The sequence below is a fragment of the Pseudonaja textilis genome, unplaced genomic scaffold (genome assembly GCF_049901715.1).
Source record: "Pseudonaja textilis isolate UNSWEBS1 unplaced genomic scaffold, rPseTex1.2 PTEXCTG38, whole genome shotgun sequence".
NCBI lineage: Eukaryota > Metazoa > Chordata > Lepidosauria > Squamata > Elapidae > Pseudonaja > Pseudonaja textilis.
In genome coordinates, this window is record NW_028262651.1 from 76148 (window position 1) to 94438 (window position 18291).

At 45.1% G+C, this 18291-nt stretch overlaps 2 protein-coding genes across 4 annotated transcripts in view; both read right to left on the minus strand.

Annotated features, from left to right (window-relative positions):
- LOC148123801 (vomeronasal type-2 receptor 26-like) overlaps positions 1 to 18291 on the minus strand; it is an 83971-nt gene that overhangs the window by 33218 nt on the left and 32462 nt on the right. The window lies entirely within an intron of this gene.
- Positions 13273 to 18291, minus strand: part of LOC148123802 (vomeronasal type-2 receptor 26-like) — a 37563-nt gene continuing 32544 nt past the window's right edge. For all 3 annotated transcript variants that reach the window (XM_087918731.1, XM_087918730.1, XM_087918732.1), the window contains exons 6-8: positions 17456 to 17668; positions 15463 to 15589; positions 13273 to 14601 (exon numbers count right to left, since the gene is read on the minus strand). In XM_087918731.1, the coding sequence (XP_087774857.1) occupies positions 13691 to 14601; positions 15463 to 15589; positions 17456 to 17668 (1251 nt within the window). In that variant the 3' untranslated portion in view covers positions 13273 to 13690. The remainder of the gene's footprint in view (positions 14602 to 15462; positions 15590 to 17455; positions 17669 to 18291) is intronic.

An 18291-nucleotide genomic window follows, 5' to 3' on the forward strand; every position in this document is an offset into this window, starting at 1 on the left:
CTTTTAGTTTTGCCATATCTGTCTTTGGGGGAGTCGGATAGAATTCGTCAGGGTGGATTTGGATCTACAGATATGTTTAGTGAGTCTAGTGTGTTTTCCATCATGCAAAATGTCAAGGCTGATCAGAAACCAAAATTAACTCTTTTGGTTGAAGGCAGACAGTTTATTGGATTGCTGGACACTGGAGCAGATGTTTCGGTGATTAGCGAAAGTGAGTGGCCTAGGGAGTGGCCGACGGATCCTACACCGTCTGTTTGAGGAGTCGGAGGACTTCAAGACGCACGGGTCAGTAGGAGGATTCTTTCTGCCAAAACAAAGCAGGGAAGTGCTATTGCACATTTCCAACCGATTGTTTTGCGCCTTCACGTTAATTTGTGGGGCAGAGATTTGATGCAACAGTTTGATACTAAGGTTGTCATTCATGATGACTGAACACCCACCTGTGGAGTTATTAAAATTACAGCTACTCCAGCAGGAGCCAGTGTGGATAGACCAATGGCCCTTGACTAGTGAGAAATTAGTTCATTTACATGAATTGGTTCAACAACAATTGGAAAAGGGACATATAGTGCCTACCACTAGTCCTTATAATTCTCCAGTCTTTGTTATCAAGAAGAAATCTGGAAAAATGAGATTTCTTCATGATTTGAGGGGGATAAATGCAATTTTAAAGCCAATGGGCCCACTACAGTGTGGGACACCTAATCCTAATTTAATACCTGATGGATGGAACATAAGAGTGTTAGATTTGCAAGATGCTTTCTTCTCCATTCCTCTGCACCCTGAAGATGTAGATTTGTTTGCTTTCACTATTTTGAGTATAAATCAGGGGCAGCCCGCTAAGCGATATGCATGGACTGTCCTTCCGCAGGGAATGTTAAATAGTCCTACCATGTGTCAAATGTTTGTGGATTGGGCTTTGCAACCTTTCCGGAGTAAATTCCCGGATTGGAAGGTTTATCATTACATGGATGATATTTTGATAGCTGCTAATATTTCTGATGCTGCAATGGATTCTGCTGTCATTCTTTTAACTGCTATGCTGAAGGAGAAAGGGCTGATAGTCAGCCCTGAGAAATTGCAAAAGGAATATCCTTTTGCTTATCTAGGTCATAAATTATTCTTGAGTCACATTACACCTCTGAAATTGGAATTTGTTCTTCCTGATCCTTTAACCTTGGTATGTCTACAACAATTTTTGGGTCATATAAATTGGATCAGACCGTATTTGGGTTTAACTACTCTTCAATTAAGTCCTTTGTTTCAAGCTTTGGCTAGTGCTAAGCAAGCATCTGACATAATAACCCTGAATAAAGAACAGAAGGGGATTTTGTCATTGATTGAGCAAGCTTTAAGCCGTAGGTGGACAGATAGATGTTTGCCAGATTGTCCATTATCAGTGATTTTAATCTCAGAACGAAGGGCTACTGCATTGATAGTTCAGGTAAAAGAAAAAACAGCTTTAAGGATTCTGGAATGGATTCATTTGTCTCATACACCATCAAAATCCATAAATTGTATCACAGAACAGCTCGCTGATATTTTTAATCATGCTCGTCAGCGCTGGAAGGCTATTGCTGGTATGGAACCAGTAACATGTTATGTTCCTTTTGCTTTAGCTACCTGGGAACAAATGATTTGCAATAGTGAGTTTTTGCAGGTTTTGGTAGATTCTTGGCCAGGGAAGTTTTCTTGTCATCCTCCAGCCAATCCTAGGTTATCTTTGTATAAATCAGTTAGAATTAATTTAGCAAATCTTTTTGTGACTCAGCCTATATCAGATGCTCCTACAGTCTTTACTGATGGAGGGAAAGTTTTTGGTGCTTGTGTTTGGAAAGATAAATCTGGAATTTGGCATACAAAAGTGACATCAGAGCAGAAGTCTGCCCAGCAGGCAGAACTTGCTGCTGTAGTTTTGGCTTTTCAAAATTTTCAAAATCAGGATTTTAATCTAATAGTGGATTCTTTGTATGTATATAATTTGTTACCCTTTGTAGCAGGTTCTTATTTGTCTCCTGGAATATCACCCAATATTCTAAGATTGCTTTTGTTGTTGCAAGGATGTTTGGAGCAGCGTGTGAATGTGTGTTTTGTTGCCCATATTCGTAGCCATAGTAATTTGCCTGGAATTTTATCACAAGGCAATGCCAAAGCTGACAGTGCTGTAACTTCAGTTCTCACTGTTCAGCCATGGGACAGCCATAGTTATTTTCATCAAAATGCTAAAGCGTTGGCACACCAATTCAAGCTTACTGCTGCAGAAGCTGCTGCCATAATTCAACAATGTCCAACTTGTTCAAAGCAGGGCACGGCTATCCCTATGGGAGTCAACCCCAGGGGGTTGAAACCTTCAATGATTTGGCAAATGGATGTTACTCAATATCCATCATTTGCACCCTGGAAGTATATACATGTGACTGTGGATACTTACTCAGGATTTCTAATGGCTACCCCTCAAAGGGGTGAAGCGGTTAAACATGTCATCAATCATTGCATTAAGACATTTTCAGTTGCTGGTACGCCTCAAACTTTAAAAACAGACAATGGTGCGGCTTATCGGAGCACAGTCTTTGATCAATTTTGCAAACAGTGGTCCGTGGAACATAAATTTGGGATTCCATACAATTCCACAGGACAGGCTATTGTGGAGCGTCATAATGGTACGCTCAAAAACATGTTAGCTAAATTAAACAAAAAAGGAGGGAAGCTCCTGGGGCTTCCGGCAATTCAAGATCATTTAAATCTAGCTTTGTATACTTTAAATTTTTTAAATTTGTCTGGTAACCCCCCTGCGAGTGCGGCCAGCAGGCATTTTTCTTCTCCTTCTACAGATGCAGTGAGGCCTCGAGTGTTGGTGCGATTCCTTCCGGATCCGGCATGGGTTCCCGCTGAGCTGATTACGTGGGGACGTGGTTATGCAGCAGTAGAACATCTTGGTCAAATTCGTTGGGTTCCTGGTCGGTGCGTTTGGCCTGATCATTCGCAGGCGCCTTCACAGGCACCAGTGAAAGAGGTTTCGGAGGAGCAGGATGGCATTTCTGTGGTTCCTGATTCCGTACCTGTGGTTCCTGATTCTCTTGATGCCGGCAGTCCAGGCGCGGCGTTGTGAAGGCTGGGAAAAGATGACTGCTTATCTGTGATTACCAACTTGTATGCAGCAGGTTCCTCTGGGGAATCGGACTAAATTAATCTGCAAACAGCGGCATCCTTTGATTTTTCCAGCATATTGGTCCTGGCATAAAGACCAAGACATTCTTTACTCGGGACCTGATAAGGATATTATATCTTCAGCCTGTGCAACAACTCTGATTCTGTTTAATGTTTCTGTTTCAGACTATGGACAATATTGGTGTCAATTGGAGTTGCCTAAACTACCTTATACAGGCTCTCTTTCCATTCGTCTTATGCTTCCACGGACTCTAATACGGAGGCGAAGAGCTGCTATTATCTCAGAAACTAGAGACCTTGGTGATAATTTATGGAAAGAAAATTCCTACATCAAGGACATTCGGGTTGCGGCTAAGGGTTTAAATGTTACTAATTGTTGGCTTTGTATGCATGTACCTGGGTCTGGGAAAGGTGGAGTTTTGTTACATGGTGTTCCTTTGAATGAGCGAACCAGTACTAATTTAAGTACTTATAATGACTTCAGTCACTGGCTTCACTGGGGCCCAGACCCCGAAAAGTGGGATCAAACATTATTCACAACAAAGGTAACTTTCACTACCAAAGCTTCGGTTTGTTATTACCGCCCCCCTGTAGGGACTCGATCTATTTTGTTGGGAAATACTACACTCTGTAAGAAGGTGATTCCTTTGAAAGGAGGATGTATGAGATGTGTAAAAAGCATTACTGGTAAGAACAATTGCATAAATCGGATATCCTCTACGTTATCCCAGGCTTTGAAAGGTCCCTATGATTGTTGCATTAATCAGACAGTTACAAGCAGAACGGATATTCAACACGGGGCATATGTTCTCTGTAATTGGATGTGGTTAATCTGGAGTTGGGAAAGTGAGGCCTCCGACAATATCTATCATAAGCATTTAAAATACTTTCCTCTTCCGGATGGGTTATGGTTGTTATGTGGGGACGCTGCCTATCAACAGTGGCCAAAGGATTGGTCTGGAGTGTGTACTATGGGTTTTGTAATTCCTGTCATCTATAAATTGGAGAGTTTACCGATTGGGATGCGTATTCGTAATCGCCGAGAAGTTGATTCTGGCCTGACTGTGGGTGGTAATTTGTGGACTCAGATTTCTAGGGCAGCAATCCCACCTTTGGGAATAGCTATGAACTATAGAGATATTCATATTTTAAATAATTTTACTGTTGCTATGTTTAATGATACTGTTAAGAGCATTAAGATGTTAAATGAAGAAGTGTCTGAAATTCGCCAAGTTACTTTACAAAATCGTTATGCTTTAGACATAATGTTAGCTGCTAAAGGAGGAGTTTGTGCCTTAATTCATTCACATTGTTGTGTTTTTATACATAATTATGAGCCCAACATTACAAGAACTGTTCATGATATGGAAGACCGCATAGCTGAACATGAAGCAGGGAAAGATGGCTTCAATAAGTCACTTTGGGCTTTGCTATGGGATTGGCTTCCTGACAGCTCATGGTTACGTTTATTGCTTCAATTAGTTGTAATAATTGTTATTATACTTATTATGTTATGTTGCTGTATTCAATGTATTCCTAATCTATTTCAAATGTGTACCTCAGCCTTTCAGCATATGGGACCAAGTCGCGAGGAAACTGTGTACTATGCCATTAAAACACCCCCCATCTTTGAATAAATAAAAAAGGAGGGAATGTGGTAATATATCTTATTCATCATTTTCTGTAAGTCCTTCGTACAGCTAATGCATAGATCTGGGGATCTACAAACACTCCTCATGGGGGCAGTATTCGCCTTTGTAATGGGTGTTTCGTCCTGTTTTGATCTGCAAAGCTTAGAGGGACCAGGAATGTAGGTGAAGGTTCATTTCCCATGGGACTTTCCGTGCCTAGATATTCTCATGGGACTTTCCACAGTATATTATCACCCTGCTGAGGTAATGTTGAGGTCATTGTTTTGATTTTGTATTTGCATTTTCTTTCAATAAAAGCTGGTACCTGGGTTTACTCGGGGCTGGCATTTGCTCAGACGGTTCCCTGTGTCTCATTTCAAGTGCCAGACCACCACAAGAAGGCCAAAACCTTGCCCAAAATACAAGGGCCAATGGTACAGAGCACAAGTAGGAGAATAAGAGGACCAGCAATGGCAGATACTAAGGTGGTTAACCATGGGGAGAAGTTGAACAGACCCTGATACCATGTGTGTTGAGCCTCTAGTTCTCTTTGCCTTTCTTTTAGTCTCGTATCTAACTCTTTCATAGAATCTAAAACCACTCCTGAACTATCTGCATAAAAACAACATTCTTCTTTCAGTGCTGCACATAACCCACCCTGCTTGAGGAACAACAAATCTAAACCTCTTCTATTCTATAAGACAACTTCAGATAGGGAAGTGAGGGAGTTCTGCAAAGCAACTATAGATTGTTCAATGCGGCGTAAGTCTGCATCTATGGTGGCGCTTAAATGGCAAAAATGCTGATCAGAAGTAACAAGGCCAGCTATACCTGCGGCCGTCCCAGAAGCCCCCAATCCCAGCAGTACAGCTAGCGTCAAAGCAGTTACTACTTCTCTTTTTGCCCTAAGGTTATATTGTCTAGGTTCTAGTAAAGAAACAAAATCTTCTGAGTTATATACATCAATTTTGAGAAGCAATTGTACCTGAATACAAAAGGAATTTTGCTTAATTAAAGTATCCCCACTGGCACAGGCTGTCAGTCCCGTAGAGCATGCCCACACTGAGGCATCTCCAGGAATGAAGTATTGACCCTGGAGGCATTTGCTGATATTGCCTCCGGAGGTGGTAAATACCTGGGTCCATCCTCCTTGAGTCGGTGAGCCGGTATGTACATGTCACATAAGTACTTTCCCGTGGTGGTATTTAAACAGAATTGCGAGTAATTCTCAGGTATGTGGCCTAAACAGCAGCCTTGTCCTATTATAGAAGTGATAGTGATGGTGGTACTATCGTGCCATCTACATTGGGAGTCCGAGGTGTCATTTCTTATGGCCTGTGAGGATCCAACTGCTTCATAAAATGGCGGAGTGGGAGACAAACATAACCAACAATGTTTAGATATGAAAGTGTTAGAAGCATTCAGGACACTATAGGAAGATCGGAGAAGTGGCAGCAGGGGATTAGTTGTTGTTGGTAAAGGTTGTAGAAAGGAAGATTTAATTTCCTTGGCACTTGGTCCCACAGGATCAGAGGTGGGCATGTGTACGTGTCGTTGTATGTAAAAAATGTTGCCAGAATCATACCCCGCGGTGTCATACACTCTTCCCCCCCACTTTACTCCAGTGTCCCATAATGTAGATGCTTTCCCCCTTGCAGTGAATTCCACAGTGACCATGTTACAGCGGACTTTTCCTGGCCCTGCACAAGATCTATCCCCCTTTGAATGGGAAAGGGTGATTAAGTCATTTTCGTAGGGAGGGCTCCACCAGATGTGACCGGTGGATACACAGCTCCAGGATTTGCAAAAGTAGTCCGATAGGCCACCGCAAGTGTATTGATGGTCTGGGGAGGTGTCATGACCTGGGCAGACATAAAGGTGGTGGTTTTTCACTATGGTTGGGCTTGGTTGTGGAGTCTCAAATCCTGTCTTTGTATATGCTGTTTTTCCCATGATCATTTCAGCGAAATCAAATTGTAAGTGTGGGAAATAAGTGTCAATTTTGGCATAGTTCTGTGTTGAATTCAATACCTGCTCATATGCGTCCTTGATGACCCATGTGATGTTGTGTGGTTTGTGGGCGTTAAGGCTGGTGGATGTCCCATCAGTCCAGCGAAGCGAACAGCCAAGCAGGAAGAAGAAGAGTGTTGTCATCTTTTTCAGATGATGGCTCTGCTGGTTGTGGGCGGTGATATGGGAGGACACACCTTGCAGGAACCCAGAGAGTTCTGTCAGGAAGCTGGAATGCTGTGTAGCCTCGACCCCAGGTGATCAATTCGACAGGTCCTTTCCACGCAGGATCAGGTAACTGTCTATAATAGACAAGTGGTCTCGAAGTGGGAACAGGTGGTTTAGTAAAGTGTTGAGACGCAGCAGACAGGGGAGGGGTTCCAGTGAGGTTGAGGAAGTTAAGCGTATACAGACAAACATTTAACACATTTTGTAATACTGGGAGGCTAGGGGGGCCCTTAAGGCCTTTTGACCCCATGTATCGTTGTAATGCCAATTTTAAGGTTTGGTGAGCCCTTTCAACTATAGCTTGCCCCTGGCTATTGTAGGCGATCCCAAACTTATGGATAATGGACCAGTTATGGTAGAACTCAGAGAATTGAGAGCTGATATAGGCTGGTGCATTATCTGTTTTTAGATTTTTTGGCAGTCCCAGTACTACGAAGGTCCGAATACAGTGATTGATAACGTGCTTTGATGTTTCTCCCCTTTGAGGGGTGGCCATGATGAACCCTGAATAGGTGTCAATAGACACGTGAAGGTATTTCCAAGGGGCAAAAGGTGAGAATTGAGTGACATCCATTTGCCATGTCTCACAAGCCTCTATGCCCCTGGGATTAATCCCTTGAGGAAGGGTTTTTGCTTGCAAACTGCAAGTGGGGCATTGTTGTATGATTGCAGTTGCTTCTTCCAGAGAAATGCCAAATTGTTTAACCAGAGCCTTTTTGTTTTGATGAAAATAACTATGACTTTCCCCTGCTAATAGAGGGGAAGGTTGAGGCATCTTAATACTGATGGGAAGTACTTTACAAGCAGTATCAGCTACCTGGTTCCCTTCTGAAAGGAAACCTGGGAGATGTTGGTGGCTACGTATGTGGGCTACAAATAGAAGATGGGTCCTAGATTGAATGAGCATTTGCAGCTGAAGCAACAGTGTCATTAATGATGGTTGTATAGAAGGAGATAGATATGCCTCAAAAATATGTAAGACCAATTGGGAGACATATCGACTATCCATTATGATGTTAATTGGTTGTCCAGGAAATGTCTTCAAGGCTAAGTTAAAAGCAGCTAATTCGGCTTGCTGTGCCGATGATTGGGGCTTTGTCAGTTGCTTGTGCCAGTTACCTTGATCATACCAGACACAAGCACCATGAGTTTTAGAGCCATCAGTGAAAACTGTGATGGCTTGAATTAGTGGAAAAGCAACTACTGGAGAGGAAGAGGTAATAGGTATCGTTTTGATTAGCTGCAAACGGGGGTCAGAAGGGAGATGGCAGGAGATGGGACCAATCCAATTTTCCAGAGCGTCCTGTAATACATCTGACGTCTGAAAAAGCGGTTCCCATTGAGAGAGTTTGAAAGGAATGTGTATAGCTTGAAGATCGTGAGCGAGCAAAGCCTTGGCTCGGTGACGTCCCTTGATACAAAGCAGAGCGAGCTGAAGGGCTCTAGAGGTGACAGTTGCTCTAGGAGTGTGAGGGAGGTGAAGCCATTCGATGATGTATGGCTTTTTTGTCTTGGGATCAATTTGGAAAAGAATGGCTGTGAAAAGGGCTGGTGTGGGCAAGACAGCCAAGGAGAGCAGACAGTTAGGGATGATGCGATCAAGCCCGTGAGGGCATGGAATAGAGGGGAAAGGGTTGCAGTAACAAGAGTGACTACTATAGTGTTAACAGGCAATGGAAAAGGTCTATCACCTACAAATGCAAAAGAGATGCAATTAAGAGCGGATGAGTCATAAAGAAAGGGGGCAGCGACCACCCCTTCCATGATCAAAGAGGAGTTTGGGATGAGTAAGATGGGCGTGTGAGGTGAGAGCAGACGGGGGAGCGTCCTCATAGATGAAAGCAGAACAGGGAAAGCTGTTTGTGTGGAGGGGGGTTCAGCCTTGGGGGTGGGGCTAGAAGTGTATGGCTCAGTAGGTCCTTGAAGAATTTTGTTGAAAGACAAAGAAGGTTGAGAAGGATCAGGGACCCTGCGAAAGGCATTTAAAACAGCATTTCTCATGATGGGATAACCCTCTGCTCCCATCTGTATCTCCTCCTGTGGGGTGCGGATGGCTCCCTGACAAAGTAGATGGTCTAGGGTAACGGCCTGAGGGAGACCAGTTGCTGCAGCAAATTGAACAGCTAAGCGATAGTCATTGTGCCAAGCAGCAAGTTGGGAAGATGTTAAAAGCAGAGAAGCCATCATTTGCCATTCAGAGAAAAGAATATTATGATTATTAGAAATGTTTTCTAACAAGGCTCTAACATAGGGTGACTTAAGGCCATATTTGGCAGAGGCAGATTTGAGTTCTTTCATGAGATCCCACTCCATAGGAACATATTGAGGTGCAGGATTTGCATTTCCACCACCTGCCGGGGCTTGGAGGACCATGGGAAAACAAGAGAGGTCCTCCGGATCTATTTTTCCTTGAATCAGGGCTTCCTGAAAGGTATTACGAACAGGCAAGGAAGCAGGAAGATCATTGGAGTGGATAGGGTTAACATCAGAAACAGGAGGGTTGTAGGGAGGAGGGCAAGAAGGAGGAGGGAGTGGGGGATCAGGAGGTGGAGAAGTTTTTTCCAAAGAAGGCAGGGATGGAGGGGATGGAGGCGTGGGTTTTTTAGAAGATTGAGGAGGCTGATCCGAAGTTTGATCAAGACTTGGATCAGGAATTAAGTCAGAGGGAGGATAAAGAATATTAATAGCATTCATAAGAGCTCTCCAGGCGTAAAGGATTTCAGGGGGGGCTCGCGGAGGCTCGTGGATGTATTTTCCTATTTCTTCCCAAATAGATTGTTTTAGAGTGCCACCTTCTGGATAAGCGGGGCAATTTTTTTGAAGAAACACAAGAAATTTAGTGATGGCTTTTTTAGATATAGGATAGATCGTTGTGCCGCTAAGTTTCTGCGATTGGTTCGCCTTCCTGACTAAAAAGTGAAGCTCTTCCACATGCTTGGACAAAGCCTTCGAAATTGGGGAGCCCATACTTACGATGCGCTTGCTGATCCTCCAGTGCGCAAGATGGGAGTCAGGGCAACACACTTCTTCCTGAAAGTCATGTTGTGAGCTTTTCCACATTGTGAGGATGCAGCCAGATGCAGCTTTGCTATGGGAGGATATCTTCTTTGCTGAAGATTCCTGGGGAGGGACCCGTAACACGAACGGCGTCCCTGATTAAGGGAGGATATCCTCTCTGCTGAAGATTCCTGGGGAGGGACCCGTAACACCAAACGGCATCCCTGGGCTGCAGCTGGCTCGTCCTGCTGGATCACGTCGGGGTCACCAGTTGTGGCTTTTCACTGCCTGCCTCCTGGCGACGACAGGGTCTGAACTCAGAGCCCTGGGCCTCTCATGGTAAATAAATAAACACACGGCACACAGTGTTTACTTGGGATGAAAAGGCACTTTAATAATGGTGGGTACTCCTTTTATAGGCTACTTGCATACGTCATAGCAGGACAAAGAAGCTTTCTACATAATTATGCTAATGCAAACCTATGCCATAGCTGGTATCTTATGTTCCTACTTCTTAGCCCCGCCCAGTTACTCTTATCTCCATAACTTTCGTTTCTCCCATATTACTCTCGTTTCTCCATATAACTTTCATTTCTCCAGTATCACATGGCAACATTCCATTGTTCATCCATCACTTTTACAAGGTTAACCATTGCAACGTTTAGCGTAACAGTACATTGCAACATTTAGCGTAACAGTACATTGCAACATAAAACAGATACACTGTGCTAGTTAAATAGTTTATTCCAGCAAGAGTTTTAGCCTAGTCAAACAGTCCATATATCATTCACTAGTTCAGTCCGTTCGGGAATTATACAGTTGCAAAGTCCAGTGTCGAAAAAGAGAGGTGAGTAAACTTACAAATATCAGTCCAGTAATATATCTCCTCACAGTAGAGATATGAAGAAGTCAAACCTCCCTTCTTCCTTCGACGGCAGGGAACACGCAGTTAGCAAAACATCAATCCATCAAACCAGCAATCGTCAGGAATCGTCAGCAATCCAACAGGTTCTCTTGCTCCCTCTTATGGCGGTTTCATACCGCACCCAAAATTACATGCTTTGCAGTTTAAAGTGACACACACTTAAATTTACTATCATACTTTATATATATTATTTTTACCCAAACTACATTAGGTAACCTTGTTATTCCTAACACTTTTCTTTCTTTCTCTTTCTCTTTTCTTTCTTGTCTCTCTCTTCCTCTCTCATTCCCTCTTTTTGTCTCTTTCCCTCTCTTTCTCTCTTTCTTTCTCCCCTCTCTGTTTCTCTCTGTCTGTCTCTCTGCCTCTTTCCCTATCTTCCCCTCTCCCCCCACCCACTGTGTGTGTATGTGTGTGTGTGTGTGTGTGTGTGTGTGTGTAAAAGAGAGGCATGGATAAGTCTGACCAGGTCTGGTCTCTTTAAGAACCTCCCCAACTATGAACCTGCCCTTTCAGGGGACACTTTTCCCTAAGCAGGACGAAGCTTCTCTCCCAATGGGACCAAAAGAACCTCCACCCAATCATGATTCAAATTCATCTGAATTCAGGCCCTGGTCAACAGAATTCCCTTTTTTTCTTTGCTAGTTTGGGCACAAGGAGCAAACAAACCTGAAGCTCTTAGTGACACATTCCCCAGCCCTTGTGGGTTTCTCACTAGTTTGAAGGAGATACTAAACCTTAGATGGTTCACAAAATGGAGCAGTGCGAGAAGGTAAGGGTGACGGTGGGGGATAATGAAGTGGCTGGGTCCCTATCTTCCCCTCTCTCTCCCCCACTCTGTGAGTGTGAGTGTGTGTGTGTATCTCAAAGCCACAGCTGGGCCAAGCCAGGAAGCTCTCCTTGGTGCTCTTCACTAGGTTGGATAGCCTGGAGCAGCTGAGATCCCAGTGAGCATTGCACCACAGGTTCACCTGATCTCCCACTTCTTTGATGTTGGCTTTACGGAGCCATGGGGTGAGGCCTGGGCTGACATGTGACAGCAGTGCCTTTAGCTGCACTCATTTGTAAGAGTCCAAATAATCTGGCAAAGACACCGCAGTCACTCAGGTAGACCTTCCCCCCTCCGCAGTCCTCCTCCTGCAGAAAACGGCCATTCCCTGAGTTAAGAAGGCAAGGAGTTGCACCTCATCTCACCCACTCCCAAATGGTCCCAATTCGGCGCGGAGAGAGTGGCTCCCCTGGCAATCCCCCTTTCCCTCAATGCTCTGACTTCCCGTGGCCCACCAGTAGCCTGAATGCTAGGTCGGACCACTAGAAGGCCACTTCCCCACTTCTCAGCAGTGTTCCTGTGCTGGCCACTGCAGGACCCTCCACCTCCTTTCCCAAATCATTCAAAACGACGAAGCCTGTTGCCGAAATGGGTGCGACCGGATGGGTGTGGCAGGGCCATCCAGGGGTGATTGTTCGGGGACCAACAAAGGGGCTGCGATCAGGAGAGGGAAGGGATGGCAGGCAGATGAGCCATGCTCCCTGGTTGTCCCCGCACACCTATGTCCCCCACCGGCACGGCCCAGCAGCTGCGGTGAATCCCAGTTAAATTTCACTGTACCGGAGGACACGTGGAGACACTCACGTTCTCCTGATGCTGGGAAAGCAAGAGAGTCTTTCCCAGCACAGTGAAAAGTTTGCAACTTCCCCTCCAATAGGGAAACGGGTGGCTCTGGGTGGCAGAGAAGCAGCCTGCTTGAATCCTGTTTCTCTCTGCCGCCCGGAACTGTGCTCAGAAAGACTCTCTTGCTTTCCCAGCAGTAGGAGAACTCGAGCCTCTCCACATGTCTTCCAGTACAGCGAAATGTAGCTCAGGTCCCCACCAGTCTGCATCTCTCCCCCCCGCCTGGATTCACCACAGCTGCTGGGTCTTCCCTGCTGGGGGTTAGGGCGGCGGGTGGTGGCAGCAAAAGGCAAGGGGGGGGGTAAAAGTGACCAGCAGTGGCAGGTTGGCGACTGGGCTCTGGAGCTAGCAGAGCCTCCCTCACCCAGGGAGATCAGGCAGGGCCACAGCAGAAGGCATGCAGCAATGGCTAGCCTGGCAAGTGGGCAAAAGCAGGTTGCAGGGAATGCTGCACATGCACGATAAGGGGAGGGGCGGGAGAAGAGGGGCAGGGCCAGCCAGTGGTGTGATTTGCTGGTTCTCTGAACTGCGCAGTATCATAACAACCGGTTCTATAGAACTGGACAGAACCAATAGAATCTCACCCCTGGTTCCATCTCTCCAGATTTTTCTATTTAATATAGTCCTTAATAATTTAATAAAATAATTTAATAAAATAAAAACATGGCATTTCACATCATTCTGGCATTTTTAGGGAGAGGATCAGGCAATCAGGCTGGTGTTTGGTTCCCACAGTTTCCTCCTGACCTCATTTCCTACTCATTCTCTCACACCCACCCACATGTTTAGCTGCTATCGGTTGGAATAAGTACATCAATCATTTTTTAATAAGGTGTCGAGTTCAGTATCTGTTGCTGAACAACTGAATTCCTCTCATTTTACAGAGGACTCTTTAGCAATATTTATTGAAAGGGGAGGGAAATACAAGAATTCCAGTCATTCAACAATTCCCCATTTTGAAACATACAGATATCATTTTCTTTGACTCCTGCATACTATCTAAATGGAAATCAAATAAAAGAAACATGAACAATTCTTCCACTATCATAATGAGTCTATATCTCATGTTTTTACATTTGTTCTGGCTGTCAGATGCTCCTTTGTGTTCAGGTCTGGCCTCAGAAGGATAATGTAGCACTTGGGGATGAAGATGCAGACCAGTAGAGCAGCACTGGAGGCCAGGATGGAGAAGACCTGCACAGCCACCATGTGTTTCCCTTTGGTGCTGAGGTAGGTGGGCACAAAAGTCACCCAGACACTGCAGAAGACCAGCATGCTGAAAGTGATCAGTTTGGCTTCGTTGAAGGCCCCAGGCAGATTCCTGGCCAGGAAAGCCACCGTGAAGCAGATGGCAGCCAGGAAGCCCATGCAGCTGAGGGTGACGTAGAACATGACAACGGCCCCTTCGTTGCATTGCAGGATGATCTCTCCAGGCTGGGAGTGGAGATCAGAGTCAGGGAAGGGGGGAGAAACTCCCAGCCAGATGGAACAAATGAGAATTTGGATAGCAGAAGAAGAAAGGATGATGGAGTTGGCCAAGCTCTTCCCCAACCATCTCTTTACTCGGTTTCCTGGTTTTGTGGCCAGGAAAGCCAGCACCACTGTGATGGTTTTGGCCAAGAGAGAAGAAACAGCAACTGAGAAGATGATGCTGAAAACCGTTTGTCGGAGAAGGCAGGTGGCTTTCCTTGGTTGACCAATGAAAAGAGAAGAAGACAAGAAGGAAAGCAGGAGGGAGACCAGGAGGATGTAGGAAAGGTCCCGGTTGTTGGCTTTGACAAGGGGAGTTTCTCGGTATTTGATGAAGATGATTAAAACAAGGCTTGTGGTTAGGAACAAGAATAGGGCAAAAGAGACCAGGATGGTGCCCAGACGTTCTTCATAAGACAGGAAGGTTATCACTTTGGGGATACATTGGACTCTTTCTTTATTTGGGTATTTATCATCTGGACACTTGGTGCATTTTTCTGTATCTGAGGGGGGGAAAAAAAACCAACCGCATATTTCTTTGTCCTCTGCATTTCAAGATATATTGTACGTTCTTTGGCAACAAGTGATTATTGAGAGCATTTTCTGGGATGGATTTCTTTATATCTCCAGAGACAGAAAATAAGTGTATCACTTGTTAAAAAATATAGCTATGGTATATTTTTGACAGGCTATGAAATTGAGTGAAGGCTTAGGACTTGAAAGATTTCCTTTGTAATGTTCAGAATATTGATAGGAACCTCCATTACTAAAGGTACATAATGAATCAATTAATCTTTCTAGAGAAACGTATCTGTCAGGTGTCAATTCTTGTCATACTTGCCTCAGAGGATGCTGGCGGATCAAATGACTGCTGAAAATAATTTGGAATGGCCATTGGAGCAGTGGTGATATGGGTGCAGCCAGAAACAGGCATAACTGTCCATGCCACCACATTATGTATCTTGTATATCAGCAATACCTTTTCAGTGTTCCTCAAAGGGAACCCATGTAGACTGTATTGCAATCCTCCTTTCAGGAGTGGACCTAAAACAATTCCTCGTGTTTCAAGGAACTTGGGTATTCCTAGAGAAGTAAATGTGGAAGGAAGGACACATCCAAGGTAAAAAGAAGAAATATTTTCTCTGGCAGTAGTAAAGCTTGCCCAATCTTCCACTGCCACCTCTTTCTATCAGACCTTCCTTCACAGTCTTTTTGCTCTTCTGTTTAGAGAAGAAATGGGGCATTTTGGAAATAAACCGGAAATCAATTATGCTTCAAAATCTTTTTTAATTCACACTTTCATGACAATGCTCTGGATGGATCCAGTTCCACCAGGCCTCCCATTTTCCTCTGGTGTCACCCACCTTTCTGAGTGGAGAAGGTCCCCTCTGGACAATGAACGCAGTCGTAGCAGCAAACTGGCTCTTCTTTTCGAGCCCTCTTGACAAATCCAGGACGACAACTTTCCACACATTCAGATTGAGGAAAGGACTGAACAGAAAAAAAACAGGATTGTCAAAGGAAATGTGTTAGGACTCTCTGTCCATGGAAAATGGAGGTAAAAATGGATATTAGACAAGATATTAGATATTAGCCTCTGGTCTTCACTTAAGTAAAGACAAAATCTCTCACTATTTCCAAATGGTTGGAGATATAACTTCTGGAAGATTCTTCCTTTAGTTCCTCTCTTTTGCTTTTGGCATCTCACATTGCCAAAAAAAAAAAAAAAAAAAAAAGGCCTTCATTAAATAGAAAAGTCTGGAGAGATTGAACCAGTGGTGGGATTGTACTGGTTCTGTCTATTCTATAGAACCGGTTGTTATGATTCTGCGTAGTTCAGAGAACTGGCAAATTGCACCACTGACTGGCCCCTCCCCTCTCCACCTGCCCCTCCCCTCCGCGCCCAGTCAGTCCTTATCGTGCATGCGTGGCATCGCCTGCAGCCTGCTTTTGCCCACTCGACAGGCCAGCCATTGCTGCATGCCTTCCGCTGTGGCCCTGCCTGATCTCTCTGGGTGAGGGAGGCTTTGCAAGCTCTGGGGCCCAATTGTCTATTTGCCACTGCCGGTCACCTTTAACCCCCCAACCCCACTTGCCTTTTGCTGCCACCACCCGCCGCCCTCACCCCCAGCAGGGAAGGCCCAGTATCTGCGGTGAATCCAGGCGGGGGGCGAGATGCAGACTGGTGGGGACCTGAGCTACATTTCGCTGTACTGCAAGAGATGTGGTGAGTCTCGTGTCCTCCTACTGCTGGGAGAGCAAGAGAGTCTTTCCTGGCACAGCTCAGGGTGGCAGAGAGAAACAGGATTCAAGCGGGCTACTTCTCTGCCAGACAGAACCGCCCGTTTCCCCATTGGAGAGGAAGTTGCAAACTTTTCACTGTGCCGGGAAAGACTCTTTGTTACTTCTTTCATTTCTTGCTTTTGGAATCCAGACAGGCTGAACAGGCGACCCTCCTCCTCCTCCTCCTCCTCCTCCTCTCATAACCAGCAGTTGTGGCAGGGCCGGGAGGGTGCATGTGCATGGGGCGATGCTCCTCAAGCAAATGCCAAAGCACAGCCTACCCAGTCACATGGCCACCAAGCCACACCCATAAATTAAGCCACGCCCACAGAACCGGTTGTTGCAAAATTTGAATCCCACCCCTGGATGGAACTGAGAAAAGATTTCAGCATTAAGTGATAACCAGACGGTTCCTTCTCATGACCCCATTAACACGCATTTCTCCCCTCTTCTTACATGTATAATTGTAAGGTGTGATATCAGAACAATCTTGATAATTTTAGGTGAACTGAAAGCCTTGGAGCTGCTTCCTAGGAGCAGAAGGCCCATTGCTCCATCCCAGGGAGGGTGAAAGGGAGGCATGGAGAGCTCTGGCCAGGTCTGGCCTCCTTAAGAGCCTCCCAGATTATGGAGCTGCCCCTTCAGGGGACACTTTTCCCCAAGCAGGACAAGAAGAAGCTTCTTTTCCCTAATGGGGCCAAAAGGATCTCCGTCCACTCATGATTCAATCCCATCCGATATAGTCCAAGCCTGGATTCAGGCCCCGGTCAGCAGAATTGCCACCTTTGTTGCTCTCCTGGGCACAAGGAGCAAACAGCCAGAAGCTACTAGGGACACATTCCCCAGCCCTTGTGAGTTTTCCACCCGTTTGATGGAGACCCTTAATTGTAAGTGGTCCACAAAATGGAACAATATTGAAGCCTCCCAAGCAGCCTAAGGAAAAAAATCCATTTTCTACTGTCCAGATTCAATTCTTGGTGAAGATCAACCACCTTTGGGGAATAGCATCAGCCCTCTTGAAATGGGACCTCAGGCTTTGGAAAACGGAGAGAAGGCAGCAAAACTTTCTCCTACCTTGTTGAGCACCTTTAACCGTGAAATAACTTCTTGGTCGATATAAAGTCTCTGTCTTACAAAATACGCCACAGTCTCTCTCCTGAGATCATCCCTGGGAAGAACCAAGTAGTCCAAAATGGCCAGATCTGCTGCTACCTCTCCATTTGGGTCCATGTAGAGTTTATAGTTTGAAATATTGACAAACTCATTCTTCTCCAGGAAAGGATGGAACTAGAATGGGAACATGCAGCAATTTTAAAAGCAGAAAGCTTTGTTTCTTATCCCAGATACTTTTTCATATTTGAATCTGTTAGATCTGGGAGGATGGTTCAAGAACGGAGGTAAGACTCAGATAACAACAACAGCTCTTTATTAGTGACCTCAGATCTGAGCGGAACATCCCAGCCGCAGCAGCCCCTTATATAGGGCTGGCTGTGGCTAGGCAGCCAATGAAGGCGATTTGAGTTTGCCGCTCTTGGCTGGGCCAATCGTGGCAGCCCGTTTACTAGCCAATCGGATCAGTCTGCACTGACCAATCACGATCTGCTATTCACGGGCCAATCAGAGTTGCAGGCTTTCGAGCCTGCTAGTCCAGAACAGAATCTGTCTTCTGTAGTTACAGATATGCTTTATTAGGAAAATAGCTGTTACCACTATCTTACAAGTGAACGAAAAAAGTTCACAAAAAAATTGTCGATCATATTTTGACAATATAGATTTTGACAAAATATAGTTGAACAACAGAAAAAAGGAGATTTATGGACTCCCTGAAAGCAACAGGTTGCTTATCAGAAACACGGATTTCTGAAGAAGAAAATTGTCAGGGTCATCCTCTCCCAGGAAGCCCAGACAGG